At 30.7% G+C, this 19,372-nt stretch overlaps 1 protein-coding gene across 1 annotated transcript; it reads right to left on the bottom strand.

The window, feature by feature from the left end:
- Positions 1 to 2,683: 2,683 nt before the first annotated feature.
- LOC132731446 (uncharacterized) lies at positions 2,684 to 13,345 on the bottom strand. The gene is made up of 6 exons (XM_060717631.1): positions 13,084 to 13,345; positions 11,390 to 11,444; positions 9,554 to 9,670; positions 7,248 to 7,451; positions 5,631 to 5,936; positions 2,684 to 4,671 (listed from the first exon to the last, which is right to left on the bottom strand). The coding sequence occupies exons 2-6, from the start codon at positions 11,415 to 11,417 to the stop codon at positions 4,025 to 4,027; spliced, it is 1,302 nt and encodes a 433-aa protein (XP_060573614.1). The 5' UTR covers positions 11,418 to 11,444; positions 13,084 to 13,345; the 3' UTR covers positions 2,684 to 4,024.
- Positions 13,346 to 19,372: the final 6,027 nt, after the last annotated feature.

The following is a 19,372-nucleotide window of genomic DNA, read 5'->3' as shown; positions in this document are numbered from 1 at the left end:
TTTAAATGAGCATTTTCAAATTGCAAATGAGGTACATTCTTACTCCACTCGATTTAGAGATAGTAACAGTTATTCTATTCCAAGAGTTAAGGGTTTCGGTAAGAAAACATTTGTATTTAATGGTTGTCAGGAATGGAACAGGTTACCAACACATCTTAGGTTCATAGCAAGTCGTGATAATTTTAAAAAATCTCTTAAGGAACATTTTATGCAATCAATATCTGTTTAGTCATTTTAATCTAGTCATCTTACCTAGTTTTTATTTATATATTTTTTTATGTTTAGTGCATATTTTAGTAGTACCTATTCATTGTCAAACATATCTGTCATAATAATTATGATTATAATACATGTGTGATAAATTTTGTAATGGAAATACTTATGTGCAATAACTGATATAAGAAATTGTGATTGAATAATTTATGTGCAATACTTAAAAATTAGTAAATATTTTGCCTTTCTGGTGTCATATGATCAATTCTAAGGACCACAATGGAAATAAGTCGGCTTATGCCTTCTTTTTGTGTCATCCTTGGTATTGAATATATGGCATCAACACATGCACTTTCATGTTTACATGTATCTCTTGATGTTGACATTGAATTTGTAGTTGTTTTATGACATGTATTTTTTACCAGAATAAAACTATCTATCTATATTTATTTCTTATGCATTTATATCAAATGTCCTAAAGTCGGTAACTTAATACTATTAAACAAGGATTAAATGACAATTTTCAAGTTGGTATGCATCTATCAATAATTCAGGAAGATTACAAACATACTGCACAATTAAACATTCTTTTGAAATGGATAAATATTGAGATTTTGTCCAAGAAAGTAAATACAGAACTGCTTTAACTAAATTTCGAACTTCTTTCATAATTGTCTTCCGCCTTGTCGAAGAAAAAAGGGGGATATAGAAATAGCCTCCATTCGTTTGTCGTTTGTTTTAGGGTATATGTCGTGTCCGGTCCATAACTTTCTTATCTTTGAAGAAGTTTTGTAAATACTTGCCACAATTATTCACAATAATCAGACAATGTGTCATGTTCAACAAACCGTCATCTACTTCCAAGGTCAAGGTCACACTTGGAGGTCAAAGATTAACATAGTTTGTTATAGGGTATATTTTGTGTCAGGTCCATAACTTTTTCATAGATCAAAGGATTTTGTAAATACTTGCCACGAAAAGTCACTATAATAAAACGATGTGTCAAGCGCAACACCTGCATCCCAACCTCTAAGGTCCAGGTCACATTTAGAGGTCAAAGCTTAATATAATAGATTTTTAAATTCCGTGTTTCATTTTATTTCTTTAATAAATTTATTGTTGCATTTGCAGATCTAGCATTGATCATAATTTTGGACTGAAAGTCCTGAGATCCATACCTCAATCTTTTGAAATAGCTTCAAATAAAACTTCCCCAAGGCGTGGGACGTTGGTAACTCTGTTACAAATTCTTGTTTATTTTTAGAAATTGGTAGAAATGAAAGCACTCTTAGAGAACACAGAATATGTAAATCATGCAATATAAAGCAAATAGAGAGTGAATACCACTTTCTCCTTGTATGTCAACAAAATATTTTAAACCAAACTACTGCAATTGGCCGACTATGAAACTTGATAGTCTTTTGTTGTCTTACTCAAGGAAAACTATATGTTCCTTAGCTAAATTTTTAATTGGGCAAATCATAAACGTATTTCTTAATCTGTTATTTTTCTGTAGACAAGTACAAGTCTTATTTGTTCCTATATTGACTTAAATGACTTGTATTCTTCAGAAAACTGTGTTTTGTAAACTGCTTTCTTTCTTACCGTCTCCTAGGTCGAGGGGTTAGAGTCGATGACTTCTAATCCAGTTACCTCTCTGGCGTGGGTTCGATCCCCGGGAGATGCTTTGGTAGTTTAGCGCGGAGGAAGGTAGTCTAGTACTGGTGTAACTCTCCAGGAACGATGGTTAGGAAACTACCCGCCTATATGACTGAAATACTGTTGGGAAAAGGCGTGAAATGAAACAAACAAACAAACAAACATTCTCACTGTACATGTATACCACTGTTAATTGGCTATAAGCAATGTTTTTTGTTTTATGCTTAAAAACAATCGTATTCGTATTATATATAAACAGTGTTGCTTGCAATGGTTTATCACAAAGCCTTGAACATTAATTAAACATATCTCGATTAGACGATATATAAACTTTTAATAAGCAAATGACCAACAATAAAACATTAAATTTGAGCATAAGCGTAGTATACACTTAAGGCATCAGAACCGTTACCAAATATAACCAAAATAAAACAGTACACGCGTGACCTCGCTTTACTATATAAAGGTGGCGATTTAAGTTTGAATTTGACTCCACAACTATTTTCGCACAGCTCTTATCTAAATCGTCTAAAACAAACTAAAAAACTTGAAAAGATAATTATTTTCAAAATGAATTTGTGTCATAGTTTTTAAGTCAACAGATGGAATTATTGAAAAATTCAGATGTTTTATGACATTGCAAATCAATTGCTCTTACACCGACGCGTTTTGTCCAAATGCGAATGTGAGGAAAACGTGTTTCCGCGAGGTAGTGCTGCTTTGCGGGTCATTAGCTTGTACAAATATTTGGTAGTTTTATGGATTTCAATAGGTGTACATGTAAGAAACTGATAACAATATAACATTATTATAGATAATTTATTAAATATCAAAGATATACACAGTGAAATATCATGATGCATACTAATTTTCCTAATAAACATAGAACATGTTAACAATTAACGAGTAGACACGTACACAGGTCTATCAATATTCAGTGCATTATTTTATACTTATTTTCATTTTATGAACATCTTACAAAACAATTACAAATCAAGCATATGACAAACTAGGAAGAATCTGATAATTTGTCATTGTATTAAAGATATACGTTTATACAAAGTGAATGCAATGATGCATTACCATAGTTAATATCACTTTGTATAAACATTTGAGAACGGTTAGTATGTATAACTATAAGAGCATAATAAAAGGGTTACGGGACTATATGTATTTGTTATTGAATGACTGAGGTTGAGAAGATATATCTATATAGAAATATGTTTGACCTTATACGAGACTGAATTTGCGTTTAAGTATTAAATGTAAGATTAAAAAAAAAACAGTATTAATTCATATTTCAATAATTAAAAATTACTACCATATGACATACGCATGATTTAGTTTAAGCATGCCATCCATGATTGCACGGTCCATTATTTGTAAACGGAGATAAGAAAATATCGTATTTCATTTGAAGAAAATGTAAATAAAGATGTTTTGAAACAAAGCCGGAAATCTGAAATTTGCCATGAAGCAGATGTATGTGAATGTTTATATGTACTTGTTTTTTTATTTTCTAACCTTTTTAGTAAAAGGAGATATCATCGAATGTAATGGAAACAAAAACAGATGTCAATTACAGACAGATTATTTTCCCTTTGGATTCTTTATTGTTACGTTCAGTACTTGACATGACAGTCCAATTTTAGTCATTTAAGTTACCTTTGCACGTTCGCCTGTTGTTACTCGACTCTGACTATTAAAACAGTACTTCAAGTTGATACATTGGATGGCTTTTAAACGATAATGTTTTAAACGCGTGGTCCCTGTGATGTGATATGACATAACCATATTAACACGCACCCGGCGCAGCGCATGGATAAATATTCTTAATCTAAGATGTACTTTTGGTTGATTCATCATTTCACGTCTTTTTTATTTATTCCACCAACAGTTTGATTATTGATAGTTGACATTATTCCGGAATTTACATCATTCAGACAATAAATGGCTAAAAATATTCAAGTTTTTAGCAAAAATGGTAACAACATTGAATGTAGAAACATAACGCCCGTTGAAAATCTGGAAATTTATGCGATCCTTAGAATTTGCAAACATGTTTCGAGATACTCCTTCATCTACATTCGAGAAGATTTAATAAATGTACTTCGGCTTAATTAAACTTTCTTTATGAATTGATTCTACGATCTTACGATAACGTTGAAACTCTAACCTTTTTAGAAAGTTTTAAGGGCAGAAATGTTGGGTATATTCTATCAAGCTTTTTATATAGCGACTGTGCATTGATTTCTTCTGGTGTCATTGCTTTTATTTTCTGAGTATTGTCATTTGGTAATCTTGATACTAATTTTCTGAAGGTAGTACTCATATTACTAAGATGAACGAGCTTTACGTTCAATTTTTCTTGGTAATCATTCAGTAAAATATGCTGATCACTTTCTGGTAATTTGTGTTTACCTAAGAATGAATTACTCTCTGGCGAAAACCCAGATTCGACTTTACTCTCGGTATTTTCAACGTCCGTTTTGAACTGCTTCGTTTGCTTCTTTTCATCTTCATCTATGACCGTACCCGATTCCGCATCGAAAGCTGGTTTTTGATAAACATTACTATTTCCATCTGTATCTTGATTCTTCTTTTTCGTATCTTTGCCGTCTGAATATTGTGACCCAATATTGGTACTGTCGGCTAGACTGCGACTTAGAGCCAGAATTTTTTCTTCCATTTTCGTTATTTGTTTGTGTCTCTGGGCAAGCTGATCCTGCAATTCTGAGATAATCTTGAGACAGTCTCCATCACGGTTGTCTGTATGGTCACTTATTAGATTTTCTTGATCTGTCAAAAAAGTCAAATATAAAAAGTGAAGTGCTTGGTTTAAATAAAATTATTCATACAAACAATATGACTCCGAATGTGAGAGATATAGTTCTGCCAATCTTTTTCGCACGAACGAGTAATATGTTTTGATTTCGTAAGTTAGAATTGAATATGATCGTGTTGTGTTTCTTACTGAACATTTCTCGGTTTTACTACCGCTATTAAAAGTAAAACTCCGAATTAATGCCAAAACAATTGTTTGAGCATCCTTCGCCTAGCTTTAAACGTTTGACTTCATCTTTGTCGTGCCTTTATGGTAACTGGCGAAACTTAGCAGGCAAAATGAAAGGTAACATATGCTTGTTGGATGCTTGTTGATCGTCAATATTTTATATAAGAGTATCAATATTTTTACTTGCGCTTCTCATTGTGACATATAGCATATGCACAAAAACAAACACATTTTCTCTATGTGTAAGAAACATTTTGAGAACTAACGTAATGTAAATCTACAGCCCGTAGTGTACATTGTTTATTACCTTTTAACTTCTATATAGTTTGTATGTGTTAATCTTAAAATGACAAATAGATAACCCGGTGTAAAGAAAAAACAAATTGATATAAATAAATTAGAATTGTGTTTGGCAAAAGTAAAATGGTCCATATCAAAGAATTATAATGATAAAGATTTGTGTAACTGTCAAAATATATGATAAGATCTTAAGTACAACAATAATATCCTAATAGAGTAGAAAGATGCATCTTTGAACAAAATAAAATATCATCGCAACAATTAAGTACTATGCACGATATGAGAGTTTATATTACATGTTAGCACTCCATATTCAATCTGATACTGTTGTATTTGAATTGCAAGCTACAGTAATCTATAACCCAAGACAGAATGTAGCAAAATAATTTGTAGAGAAAGTCTTTTGTGTGATAGATAATTAATTTGATTTAAAACTTCAATTTACCTTCAATTTCATTTATCAAATATGTTTCTCCATTTATGTTGATCTGATCTATTCCTTGTCTGGAAAAGGGTGCTGTAAATCTATTTGCTTCATTGCTCAATAAGATACCTCTTAATACTTTGACATACATCTTTGGAATAATGAATGTAATGAGAACGCTGTTTGCTTCTTGAACACCTGCTACTTTAATGCAATTAATGCCCACCATTAAAATATTTGCAAACTTCTCCCGTACATTCTGAAGATCACGATTTCTCAAAAAATTGTCACCCCTAATATGAATGGAGACCTTTTCAACATTTGATCCTGAAAAATCATTAGATAAAATTATGCCTGAATGTGAATAATACTTTCTTAATTTATATTACGTCCCATGTAAATACACCTTCTTTATATTACGTCCCATATAAATGTGCATTACGACACAAACCAAATACAGGTTGAGGACAATAGAGTAAATTCTAAAACAATCTTTGTGAGTCATTTTATTTAAGAGATCCGTCAGAACATAATTGATACACATTTGTTACTGCTCATTGATGATCAGTGACAAGTTTATTTTTCCCATAAGTTTGTTTCAAAATTTGCACTTGCGCAGTATGTGTCCGTTTAAGAAAATTGAAAAAGTCATGTCAAATAACTCTTGTTATCTACTTATATACTATGGGAGAAGTTATTCGATTGTACATATTTTTATATTTTTATGGGTAAATGACAATTAATTAGTTTTTAAGAGAGGGATTTTAGCTGGCCTTGTTAGCCAACCACCATCGAATTCCACAAGACACTATACGCGGGCTTATCAGTTACAAATAAGGAGACAGTGTAAGGCCATAATCAACATAAATTGGCACCATACTTGATATTGGCAACATCTTTACACTTTTGGCTCAATTTCACCTAATATGCACAAAAGCCTAAAAAGCTGTTCTTATTCAGATTACCGAGTTGTGACGCTTCACTGATTTATTAGAACATACCAAAACAATAAAACATACCAAAACAACAAATTAATACACTTTGATATCAAAATTATCTAAAGATCATTTTTGATAATTAATTGTTGTATTCCCTTAAAATACATTCAATCGAATAAGTGATTACTATCAAATTGTGAGTAGTATATTATTACTAACATTTATAGCAAATATGAAAAAAATGAGATTATAGGGCGCCATAAAAAGAACACAATTGTATGAAATTTGATTATGTTCATGAAAGTTACTTTAAAAGAGCACCATCTCTCATGTCCCATATCACATGCAAGTCCAATCCGTGAATTAACATATCAAAAGTAAATTCACTAAAAGAATCTCTATAAAAATACTATACAGAAAAAAATTATTACATTGTCTTCTACAAGTCATTTTTATTTTATACAAAACAAATCATTTTTTTTTTTAATTTTGGAAATATAGCATTCGGTCACGTCATCATAAAAGTGGATTATTTTCGAACAGAATTCAAATATTTTCAGGGTTGAAAAGCTTCAATGTTTGTATTCATATATGACAAAATAAAAAGATATATCACAATGCAAGTTAAAATATTAACATGTAATAGACAAATCATTCTTATGCATTGCAACATATTGTTCTAAATCGCATTTTAACCCACCTTGCGTCATTGTACTTTGATGAAAATGTAAAATATCATTCTCTCTCTCCTTTGCATATGTTATTGTCCTTAAATGTAGGTCTTCTCTTTCTAAATGACGGGCAATTTTTTGTAGATATACGATATTATTCTGATTTATAACATCTTTGCTGTAAAGCATTTGGAACATTTCAATCCAAGATGTAACGTCTGCGGTAACAATACCTGAAGGTTCAAAATCATGATTGATTAGATATAAAGTTACGATTTTTTTCCAAACAATTATGATTTTGTTGTTGATTTGTTTGTACAGTTACATTCTTCCTATAATTGAAGAATATATTTACAGTAACTAAAATTTGTTTTTTTTTTTCTTAAAAATATTGCCAGTATTTCCTAAGGACACTATGCGTCAGTACCGTCTTTACCTTTAAAACGTAACAGATCTCCTTGATATATTTCCAAAAGATATTATTGTTAGATTCAAAGGTTCACTGTATATCAACTGATTTAAAGGTTCACTGTATATCAATTATCATTAAATTCGAATATCAAATATTAAGAGAATATTTTTTCGTTTGAACGGCAAGTGAAAAAATGTGGTATTTTATCATGCATTTTGTTTTTAAAATTACTTATTATCAAGAAAAATTGGTTACAAAGTAATCGCTTGTACGCATCTGCAATTGTACACCGGGCAGATATATAATTATATCAGGGTTTCCAATACAAACGTTCTTTAAAGGCTTTTTAAGCCGTTTGAAAAATCTGTCGTTAAGGCTACCTTTTGCAGAAAAACATTCATAGAATAATGAATTTTGAAAACGTTTATAAAATTTGTGTGTGTTTATTTTATTCCATATTTTTTAGATAAAATACAGAGTATCTATAGTGAATTCTAACATGACCCGCATCTTTACTTATTGAACATAGAAGGACCGAAAGTGTGTGTTATTTAATAAATAGTATAGTCATTATATCACTCAATAAAATTACTGTTTGGAGTTCCCATGCGAGGAATATATCACGATGGCTTAGCCCGAGTGATATAATGATGCACGCTTGTAGTATAATGGAAATAGAACGCACAAATGTTTTACATTTTAATAGTATATAAATAAATATACAACCTGTACAAGTCAAATACCAAATTCGAACTCTTTACGGGGCTTTTCAGACCATATTTATAAGGACAGTTCTCACATAAAATGTTATGAAATACGTACAATCTAGCTGACTCTCAAATACATTATCTATCAATTTTGACATTTATCCATGTTGCTTTCGTACATTGTTCTATAATATATGATGTTAAGAGTTCACACCATGTATTAAAACATATTGTTAAACCGTGTTCTTTATACTTTTACATAACTTATGTCTGACTAATTAACCTGTGCAATCAACTATATGACACTTTCGAACGACAAACAATGATTTTATCAAGCGATAAAATCACCGATTTGGATATATTATTTCGATCCTATCACGACATCAACAAATAAATGCTTCCGCACCTGATATTATACCATATTGCGCCTGATATTTTTCCGTACCTATTTTCAGCGCGTCACATGTATAATGATTACGCCACATGTCTAAATATAGAACTTCAACAGTAATGGGAGGATATAAGAACGGCGAGTGCATTGTTGTGAAATCTAATTCTATCGGGCATTTCTCTTATGTAAACAAAAAAGGCTCGAAAGGTGATATATTTCACATTCTATCACTATCGGAGATTCCCCTAAAAAAAAGCCAGAATCGTTATATATATCACAACAATGAGCTCGCCGTTCTTATTTCCTCCCTCTGTATTTTCAATCAGACACATTGAGGTCGGCCTTTTGTTTGAAAATGCTATAAATTAAAACAACTTTTGTTGAATTTTGTTCTGAACACTATCTAGAATGCTAGAAAGTGATCTAAGACAATAATTCAGAACAGAAATATCTTTAATTCTGTCATTCACGACGCTGTATAGAGGTTTAAAGTGTTGTTTACGTGACGTCACAATGTAATGCAAAAGCAGTCAAAACAAGAACGCTATTTCAATGTAGAGGTTAAATTACAATAAGTGAAAACCGAGTGAATAACTGAAATACTAATTGTCAGAAATGGAGCTGAAAGAAACACGAGAAAAAAGGTCTCTTAAAATATATATAAGTTTTGACAACGTCCACTTTCATATTTAAATTTCATATTCATTTCTATCAAATATGAATATAATTGACTGATATAGCACCATATTTCATTGGTTAAATAAAAAAGTATATATATTTAACGTTATCATAAATTTTTTTAATTGTATAATTTCATAGACTAACCCTGGAAGATCAACTTTATTCTAGGCAAATCATTATCACTCAGCTTTTGCGAAAATTCTTCCAACAGATGAACAAATTTCCAATCTTCTGGAGGACTAAGAAGTTCACAGGCATCACCTGGACATGTTAAATCATACTAAGGTTAATCGATTTTAGTATTATTTAAAAGTACAGTACAAACAGTTTTGACAAGGAAAAGTATGGTGGCATATTTCTGCCGCCAGATAACAATATAAGTAACTAGTTAATTAAGAGGTTAACAAGTTTTACGTAACTAGTTAACCTCTTATTAACTAGTTAGTTATCCGCTTAACTAGTTACGTAAGTAGTTAATCTCTTAATTAACTAGTTAGTTATCAGGTGAACTAGTTACGTAACTAGTTAATCTCTTAATTAACTAGTTAATTATCAGGTTATCTGGTGGCAGAAATATGCCACCATAGAAAAGCAATAAAATGGTATAAAAATAAATAATCACTATTGAAATGCTCTGCGCTAAGGAGCTAATACAATAAAATAATTTGTAATAATAATAATTCGAATAATAATAATAATAATAATAATAATAATATAACAAAGTCATCAACAACAAAAAGACAAAGCAATGCCACGTCTTTATTAACAGAATGGATTATATATGTAAATAATAGAAACCAAGAAAATTAATTTCTCGAAAACCATATACCTATTATACGCAATTTAACTTTCCTCAAATATGAATACCAAGTGCACTGTCCTATGGTTTTCGAGACCTTAATTGTCTTCGTTTCTAATATTTACATATACATTGAAGGGATATAAATGTGTATTTGTAGGGAATTAAAAAAAAACTCGTTTTAATTCATGATAAGATATTGTGCTCTTGTTTGGAAGGAACGAATGCTTACTCAATTGTTTTATTGTATATATAATTATCAATTTTCTGGACGTTATTGTCGCGAATTATGTGATACATTCCTTAGATTTATCTCCTTCATTTCTACTTTAAGTTTACGCTACAAACAATTTATCAAAGTCCAAAAGCTCTTATTTTTATAATTAGATATTGTTTACAAATTCATCAGAAGTAAAAACAATATATTAGAAAGGTGCGTAAAAATCTGGAAAAAGGTTGTCCTTCGGACACATTGCTCACGACATTTCAATGAAACCGAAATACCAAAGTTAACAACATGACTTGGGTGGCTGGAAGTATTGAAAATTGTTTACTTGACAAATAACAGGCAATGACAGCATATTGTGTTTTATCTCTGTTTCTTTAAAAAGTTAACATGGTTGTACTTGAGGTTTAAATTCCTAAAATGAAGTTTTATATTTTATATTGTTTTCAGGATGATGTTCTATTACATGCACAAAGCGCGTCGAAAAGTGGGAAAAAAGTCCGTCGATGAGAATAGTCACACTGGAAATGCCCAGTGCAAGTGCTGTGGGAAACTATTTTACGGCAAAGCAAACATAACCCGACACAGGTATTCAAAATCATTTTTTCGTTTGGTAACTAACACATATACATGTATTTAAGACTGAATGGTTTATACGGAGACTGTGGAAATATATTATGAAAAGATATATGTTACTATTGTTTGCTGAAGCAATGCGACCATTCTGAAATTCTTACTTTCCTGCCATTTGAACAAATACTCAAATCTTCCACAGCTGCAAAAAGAACCCTCGAATGCTTCTTTTTAAAAGCAAACTTGCTAAATTACCAGGTATATTCAAGTCTATAGTGTTGAAGAATGGCACATACAAATGTTTAAATTTAACATACTTGAGTGCTACATTTTACACGTAATTTCTTTTTAATATTCTTACAATTTTACAAATTTGCCTCACCTGTTGAATGTGTCTGACCGGCGGCCATTGTTTCAAATTGGTTTCCCTTTATTTACTGTAAATACAAATATTTATTTTTACTTCAAACGCACAGAAACAGTTATCAAATATAGGATATGTGTTGGTTTTTGTACGCCACTGGAGAGAAAACTTTTTATGAAGCTCACTCAAAGGAAAAAAATTCCACATACACGTACGCACGCACAAACACCACATGCGTACACACGCGCGCACGCACGCACGAACAATCACACAGAGACACAAACAAGTCTTTTTTGCATGCATAAATATACAAGTTTAAATACCATTTTTTACAATATTTTTAACATTTACAACTGTATTCCTAATCGGTAGCCTCATTTTCAGAAAATTTCTCATAAACACATGAAGAAAAGGGCTAAAATGATTAATTCAAAAATTTACGGAGATGGCAATGATATTATTTACCAAAAAAAAGATAAATGATCACCAGCTTTAATAAACAAAACAAACAAAATTAAAGAAGGAAACAAAATACACGATGGCGTTAAAAAACTAATTTTATTGAGGTTAATATTCAAAATATCCGAAGCAATAGGTCTTCTGCCAAATTAAAGACGAGGAAAGAATATAGAGGGATGTAATTTGTCAAAAATTTTACACGTATTCAAAATGAAGGAACATTGTTCGATGATTTTGTAAATAACAACAGTCAATAAGCATTTCATAAAATACTCTTTTAATTGCATAAAAAAACACACAAAAAACTCAGACTGTTGTTAATGATATAGCAGTGTAATGATTGTTTGTGATATTGGGTAAGCGCATCCTCATGCTGTCAAACCATAATATTGAGGCATTATCCCATTGCACTAAGAATACATTATCTCTATGTGGCTTTTACTGCAACTTTGTATGCATGTATCTATCTGGCTAGAATTGCAAATGAAATGTCACATTAGTAAAGTTGATTATTTTGGTAATTTGTTAAATGCGAATTTTATCGTTATGTAAAATCTAAATAGATTAAATAAGTTATTCCCAAACAAAGTTATTTCCGAAGAGATGTTATTTCCGATGAAAAATAGATCCATTATATTTAAACATACTTTATTGTTCTTTTCGTACGCACGTTTAACATGATATCATCATTTTATCAAGCAGATTGTTCCATTTTTTTAAGAATATTTGGCATTTTTCGTAAATACAAAAGCTTCAGAATCTTTAGTATTTTCTTTACTGCATCTGTAACACAATCCTAAAAGTTTTTCTAAGAATAAATCGAATTTTGATTAAAACTTTCTTTATAATCTTGATCTAAAAGTTTTTGTTACCGTATTTATATTTATATCCCTTAAAATAAAAATAACATCCCTCTCGTTTGACTTTTTGTAACTATTTTATAATTTTTTTATGTTCAATAAATCCTAGAGGAGATTAAATGTGCTTTTGTATTTTTAGTTACAACGGTTCTGCTGGAGGAAGACAAAAGGTGACCCTAATTGCATTATTTCAAGAATGAGCTTGCCACTAAGCAGAACCTTCTGTTAAGTAGGTTGATAACTTCCTAACACTAAAGAGTTCAAAATACTTGTTGGGATTCGAACCCTAACCGGTAAGAGGAAATTGGTTTGAAGTTCTTGACATTGAATACGGATATGGATACCCCCATAACCGTGTATGTGGTTAATAGTATATGAAATAAATTTACCTACCGGCTCCTTTGTTAAAAGCGCTCCTTTGTTAAAAGCAGTCTAGTAAATCACAAACTGACCGCTGAACAGGTCTGCAAATATATACCGACCTGTTATTGTTCTATTGTCATCTATACAAAAGAAAATATGTGAATTCGAGTGACTCGTGCATTTAAGATTTAGCATTACATAAATATCACCGTATACGTATATTCGCATTTATTTACGGGAATGTTGAAATAATGCAGGAATTGCGCAAAATTAACTCTGCATTGTGCAAATTTATGGGTGGGGGATGATCACTTTGAATAGGAATAGGATCGATATATATGAGTACAATAACGCGCATTTAAGCTTTCTTCATATCTTGCTTTTCGGCTCACATTTGCCAAACTATAAAGCTTCATAATATACTAGTTTTCGGCATTTATTTCCACAATTCAGTCTGTTCTTTTGTGTGTTTTTTTGCACAATCCTGCGTTATTTTAACAATTCTGCGTTATGGGATATAAACGATCTTATCAAACATATGAAGAAGGGGGAATGATTCTTATAGAGTATACACCGAAAGAAAATTCTTCCGAACATGAATGAGATTCTAAGCATATTTAAAATCAATCATCTATAAAATGCCAACATGAAAAACAATAACAACAAAAGAAAACTAAAAAAACAAACAAACTTACAAGACAGTTTAATTACATGTAATATTAGTATTTATATTCATAGAAGCCTGTCACTTACTTTCCTTTGAAAATAATCGTAAATTTTATATCTAAAATAGGCTGATCATATATTTACCATGAAAATCATTATATATCAAGATAAAGTATTCTATGTCAATATATTTATATATTATTATTATATTATATATACATATAACAAAATAATTATCTTACCTTTACCCTCTTTATATAAATGACTTGAAACAGAACTCGGCAAGATATGTTCTTATTTTCTGAGACTCATCACAACAAGTACATTACCTGACCTTTTTACATAATAAAAACCCCACGCAAATAAAAACGATAATTTTCAAATAACACCTGATTTGTGCACTAATGAATTACAAGAGCGTAGCGTTTGGTATATTTGAATGACTTTGGAATGCATTTCTTTTACATGATAAAGTACATAAATAAAAGGTTTCTTGTGAGTAATATTGATAAATACCGAGTTATTAAATGATGTTTGAATAGGAAAACAAAAGAGCGTGTAGGTAAGATAGTTACCGTACTCAAAATAGGTCTGCATAGTATTTACAGACCCGGTGGCCTTTTAAAAACAGCGATCGCTACGCTCCATTGGTCTTCAAATCGCCATCCGGGTCTGTAAATACTATACAGACCTATTCCTATTACATACAGAATGAAAATTTTATATGTAAGTATGGAAATGTTACTTATTTAAACAGCTGTTCTCACTTTAATGTCAAGCACGCGATTGGTGCATGATAATGCGTACACTTTATCATAGATAAAGGCTATCATTCACTTCCTCAATGTTTATGACATCATTTTCCATGAATAAGTTGCTTTCATCATTGTAATTTAATCTTTAAAACGAGGATAGGTCAATATGTAATACAATTGAAAGTATATTTTTATTTCAGCTCGTGATTTTTGTGTTTGTGTAAATATGCTATGCATCTAAGCATCTATCTTTCAATCATATTTAGTTAATCGCTTTAGGATTTTATCCACATCTAGAATACCTTACACATCAAATTTATGTGAAATATGTTAGTAAACGCTCACTTAAAAGTGGTGAAAAACGGAATTACATAAAAGCTCGAGCAAAACTAGTAAAGACTGTTATAAATGTTTAAAAAGTTATTTGTAATATTTATGGCAACAATAAAGTATCTGCCACTTTGTTGAGATGGATCCATACATTCAAGACTGGACAATTAGAGATGCCTGTAAGATATTGACAAAAACATTCATAATTCAAGCTTATGTCGACTTGCATTAATCCAGATAGCCCCGAATCGTTTGAATATTTCTGTAATTATTTGAATATTTATGTCGTTCAATTCAATATTTATTTAATGGAAATTTTTTTTCAATCATACATGTATATGTGTTGTGATCCAGACAAAATTAAGTATACTTTTATTCTCACATTAACTGTTTTGTCATTAAGACAAACTTCAACAAGTTTTGTTAGAGGAAGGATATATCAATTAAGATTTGGAAATAAAAAATGTTTTGTTTTTCATGAGTATAAATCAGTATCACTCATGATGAATATCATGAGTACTCGTTAATCTTTTATCTTTTATTATATCTTTTATTCTTCTGTATCTAATTGTCAAAAATCTAATGCGAAATAGCTAAAATCATTCCAATCTGTTTTCATGACATATAATTTATTTACGAGCCTTGTGAATGACGGAAAAGTAGGCACATATAAAACGATTTCCACGTGAAAAAATTGAAAGGTAATACGTTTTGAATAGAACAAACATTCAAAAGTGTATCAGTACGGAACAAAACTCGAGGACACGACAAACCTTTTCCATGTAAGCGCTTTATTTAATCTCTGAGCTAAAATACCCATTAAATCATTCAATACAATGATTTCACATTGTTTAATGGCAATTTTCACGTTTTAAATATATAGTTGGAATTTTTTATGTGAAATATAAAGTAAACTTAAAATAAAGAGATTCCAAATGATTCTTAAATATTTATCATACCTCTTGTATTTGAGTTCCTGACTTTATGTCGTTTGCAGCAACCACAAAAGTCCATAATCAATTGAACAAAATTAATAACAAGCGGGGTATTTATTGATAAAACGATAAAACGAGAATTGATAAAAAGAATGTGCATGTGATAGTTGTAGATAAAAGTATGACATCATATCGCTTTTCTTCTTTTCCGTGAACGGAAGACTATCGAATAATTTTAAATAAACGAACAAAGTCCGTATTAGTATGCATCACTCTTTACAAACGTATTTGGAAATACAAATTGAACAATGTAGACAAATTTAATTGATGTTGGTGTAACATGGGCACATTTCAAATACGATAGAAACAATATAAATGTATCATTTAGGTAATCTTATGAAATATTTCAGGAAAACAAAATGTTTGAAGATTTTTAAAGGAATTTTATTATAAACATTTATATGACGAACAATAATATTTTGTTCTAGAACACTTCATCATCTGCTTTATATTGACATGTTATTTCGGATCATGTATACGTACCAACAACATCCATATATAATTCTTTGTGATACTATACTATCAACATAATTTTATTAGACATGTTCCATTATAGACTAATTCATTTTAAGTCAAATAATTTTATTTTCCTCTCATAGATTGGACAATTATAGACCCGCATAGAAAAAGTAAACTAGTGATAGTTGGTTCGATCCTCGGTTGAAGCTTAAGTTCTTTGTGACAAAGTGATTCCTTAATCGTATACTCAAAAGTATTTCTAAGAAAAGAGAAATAATAAGTTAAAACGACAACTTAACAAAATATGTTCTTCGTCAAAAAGTGATTTGAGAAATATTTTAACTATGTATTTATACTTTTCGAATGTTGCAAATATATTGCATAATAATTATAAACGTTATACTAACTAAGCTACTGATCACGCTTTTATCAGCCATCAGTCGACTGATAGGTTGTTGGTTTGATAAGTTAACATTATATAAATAACACATGGGTTTGTGGGTAACAGTAAAAATATCATCCCGAGGAAAATACTGTTACCCGAGGCGTAGCCGAGGGTAACAGTATTTATACGAGGGATGATATTTTTGCTGTTACTCACAAACCCATGTGTTATTTATTTTATTACACCGAACAAAAATACTGAGATGATCTGAAATTGACGCTAAATCTAACTGTACCAAAAATAAACCAAGAGTGACAATAACTAAACTGTCCTTACCTTTCAAGTTTTAAGTGTACTTTATTGTAGGCCTACTTGAGAAGTTTTCTTTTTCTTTTATCCTTTAAGCATGTGATGATATCTACAAATCATAAACATACAATAAGCTAGGTTTTATTTAGGAAACAAAACACTAACCCATTTACACGGTTATGATCTGTGAAATATGATCCTTCTGTTTCCAGAATATTAGCATGGCTTTTGACAAAATAACGATGATATCCTATGTAAATTTGTTAAATAATCCTTTGTTGCATGCTTAAATCGTCTGCATGTTCCAGTTTGACACATAATTATTAACATTGCAAGTGCTTCCGTTGAAAACGGATGTTCACTTTTTGACTATTCAACAAAAATATATTTTATACGCGAAAAGCACACCAGGATGCAGACAACTAAATTTTATGAGTGTCATAGTGACTCCATAGGAGAAATTGATGTCCTATCGGGATTTAACGTTGAAAATAAGAATGAATCGAGAAAAAAATGGCGGCCATTTTATTTCATTTTATTTAGGAAACAGACCACGTGATCTGTAAAAAAATACTGTTACCTATGCAACAGTACAAAATTCTTAGTCACGTGGTACACTTGCATTAACAGTAAAATTAACTCCCAGAGGCCTATGGGAAATTAGCATTACGAAAAAAGTGAGGGGTAATAATACAAAATGACAAGTTATAGATAGCAAACTGATTATCGTTTAATACAAAATGGTTGATCTAAATAACGACTGTCTGTTAAACGTTTTGTACTCTGATAAAGTATAATTTAAAAATATATTTAATTTTGATAAAAAAAGATTCATTCCTGCAAGGAACGTGAAATAGCGATCGCTTCTTTTTTAACATTTGCCTGTTTTTTTTCTGTCGAATTTACTCAGAATAGCCCCTAAAATACATTTTATATTATATCTATATATTAGATAAATCTTAGATTGCATTTCAACAATCCGCTTTTTCTTCTGATAATCTTATTATATTCATACATCTAGGAATGTAAATAATCGTTATTCATACTGATAATAATACGTGCATTATAATCTTAACACAACATCTTGGTGCTAACTTCTTTTCTATAACAAAGGAGATAAGACAGAAAAGTAATATGAGCTGATGCATGATATGTAAGAGGTGACGACATTTTATGGTTTATGATTGCCTGAACTATTTCTTCTTTGATGAAAGATTTTTAACTGATTGCATGACTCCGTCCATGCATCCTCCCTTTATCAAAGGTCGCGTGTAACAGAAAGGGGTTTTGGAACTGGTTTGATGAATATCTTGTCTTGTAATTCTAGTTATTTTCCCTTTCATATTATTTTTTTAAATGAAAGCATACGAGCAGATATGTTTACAGCTTTATATGGAAAAAATGTTGCAAATATATCAAAGCAAAAGTCCTTATATCTTAAATTTTGGGAAAGACAAACACATTGTCATTTGTTGTGTACACAGGACAATAGGAAAATGTTCATTATATTCATTTCGTCGAGAGTATTGATGTGTTCTTCTATTACCATATTTGGTTCCTTTAAACATAAAAAAACAAGAAGGTTTTCATGACTCATATTCTTATAACATTACTGTAGTCACAGAGAATAAGGCCCACTTGTTGCTTGCCATATTCTTATACGAAAATGTAATTTACTAGCACTCCACACGTGGGAATTCTTTCTAAATTATGAAGCGACTGTTCTAAAGTTGTAAGAGTACACATATTGAGGAAATTTACTGTTTTTAGCTAGGTTTGGCCCCAAAAAGTTCAGATTCTTGTCTGACATCAACTTGACACTATATGAAAGTTATAAGTAATTGATGACCATTATAACTGCTTTAATTGTCATTTATGAGACTTTTGTTAACTCGCACGCACGTACGCACACCAAACAAAAACAAGAAAGCATACAAGCGCAAAGCAGGGACGGGGTGTTATTATAAATAATTCAAAATCAGAATGCATAGAAACCGCTAAGAAATAATGAAGACAGTTAATTAAAGGTCAATAAAAGTATAAATACTTAGGGGAAGGGATCAGAGGACCAAGGCGTGGGGGGGGGGTAAAATGATACAAAACACACAATAAAACAATAACAAAAGCAATCACTTTTGAAGTAATTTAATTCCTTGTTGCAAGTATTACCATTACATCTGAAAGTGTGTCTTATATCGTGCTTTAAGTAAGAATGTCTATCGTTAAAATAATCTGACTACTCTAGCTAATAAAGGCGAACATCGCAGTCTAAAGACAGTATGTGTGCTATATTTCTACGTTATTTCGCATTTCAAATGATGCTATCACGAAACTATTCCAAATAAAATTGTTTGAATTTTTCACCAATTAATGTGAATCACGTAGATATTTTCCAATAAAAAAAACAACAAAAAACTACT

The sequence above is a fragment of the Ruditapes philippinarum genome, unplaced genomic scaffold (genome assembly GCF_026571515.1).
Source record: "Ruditapes philippinarum isolate M1 unplaced genomic scaffold, ASM2657151v2 ctg4126_1_1_1_1, whole genome shotgun sequence".
In the NCBI taxonomy this organism is placed as follows: Eukaryota; Metazoa; Mollusca; class Bivalvia; order Venerida; family Veneridae; genus Ruditapes; species Ruditapes philippinarum.
The sequence above is the reverse complement of the archived record's forward strand: the minus strand, read 5'-3'. Positions and strand labels throughout refer to the sequence as shown.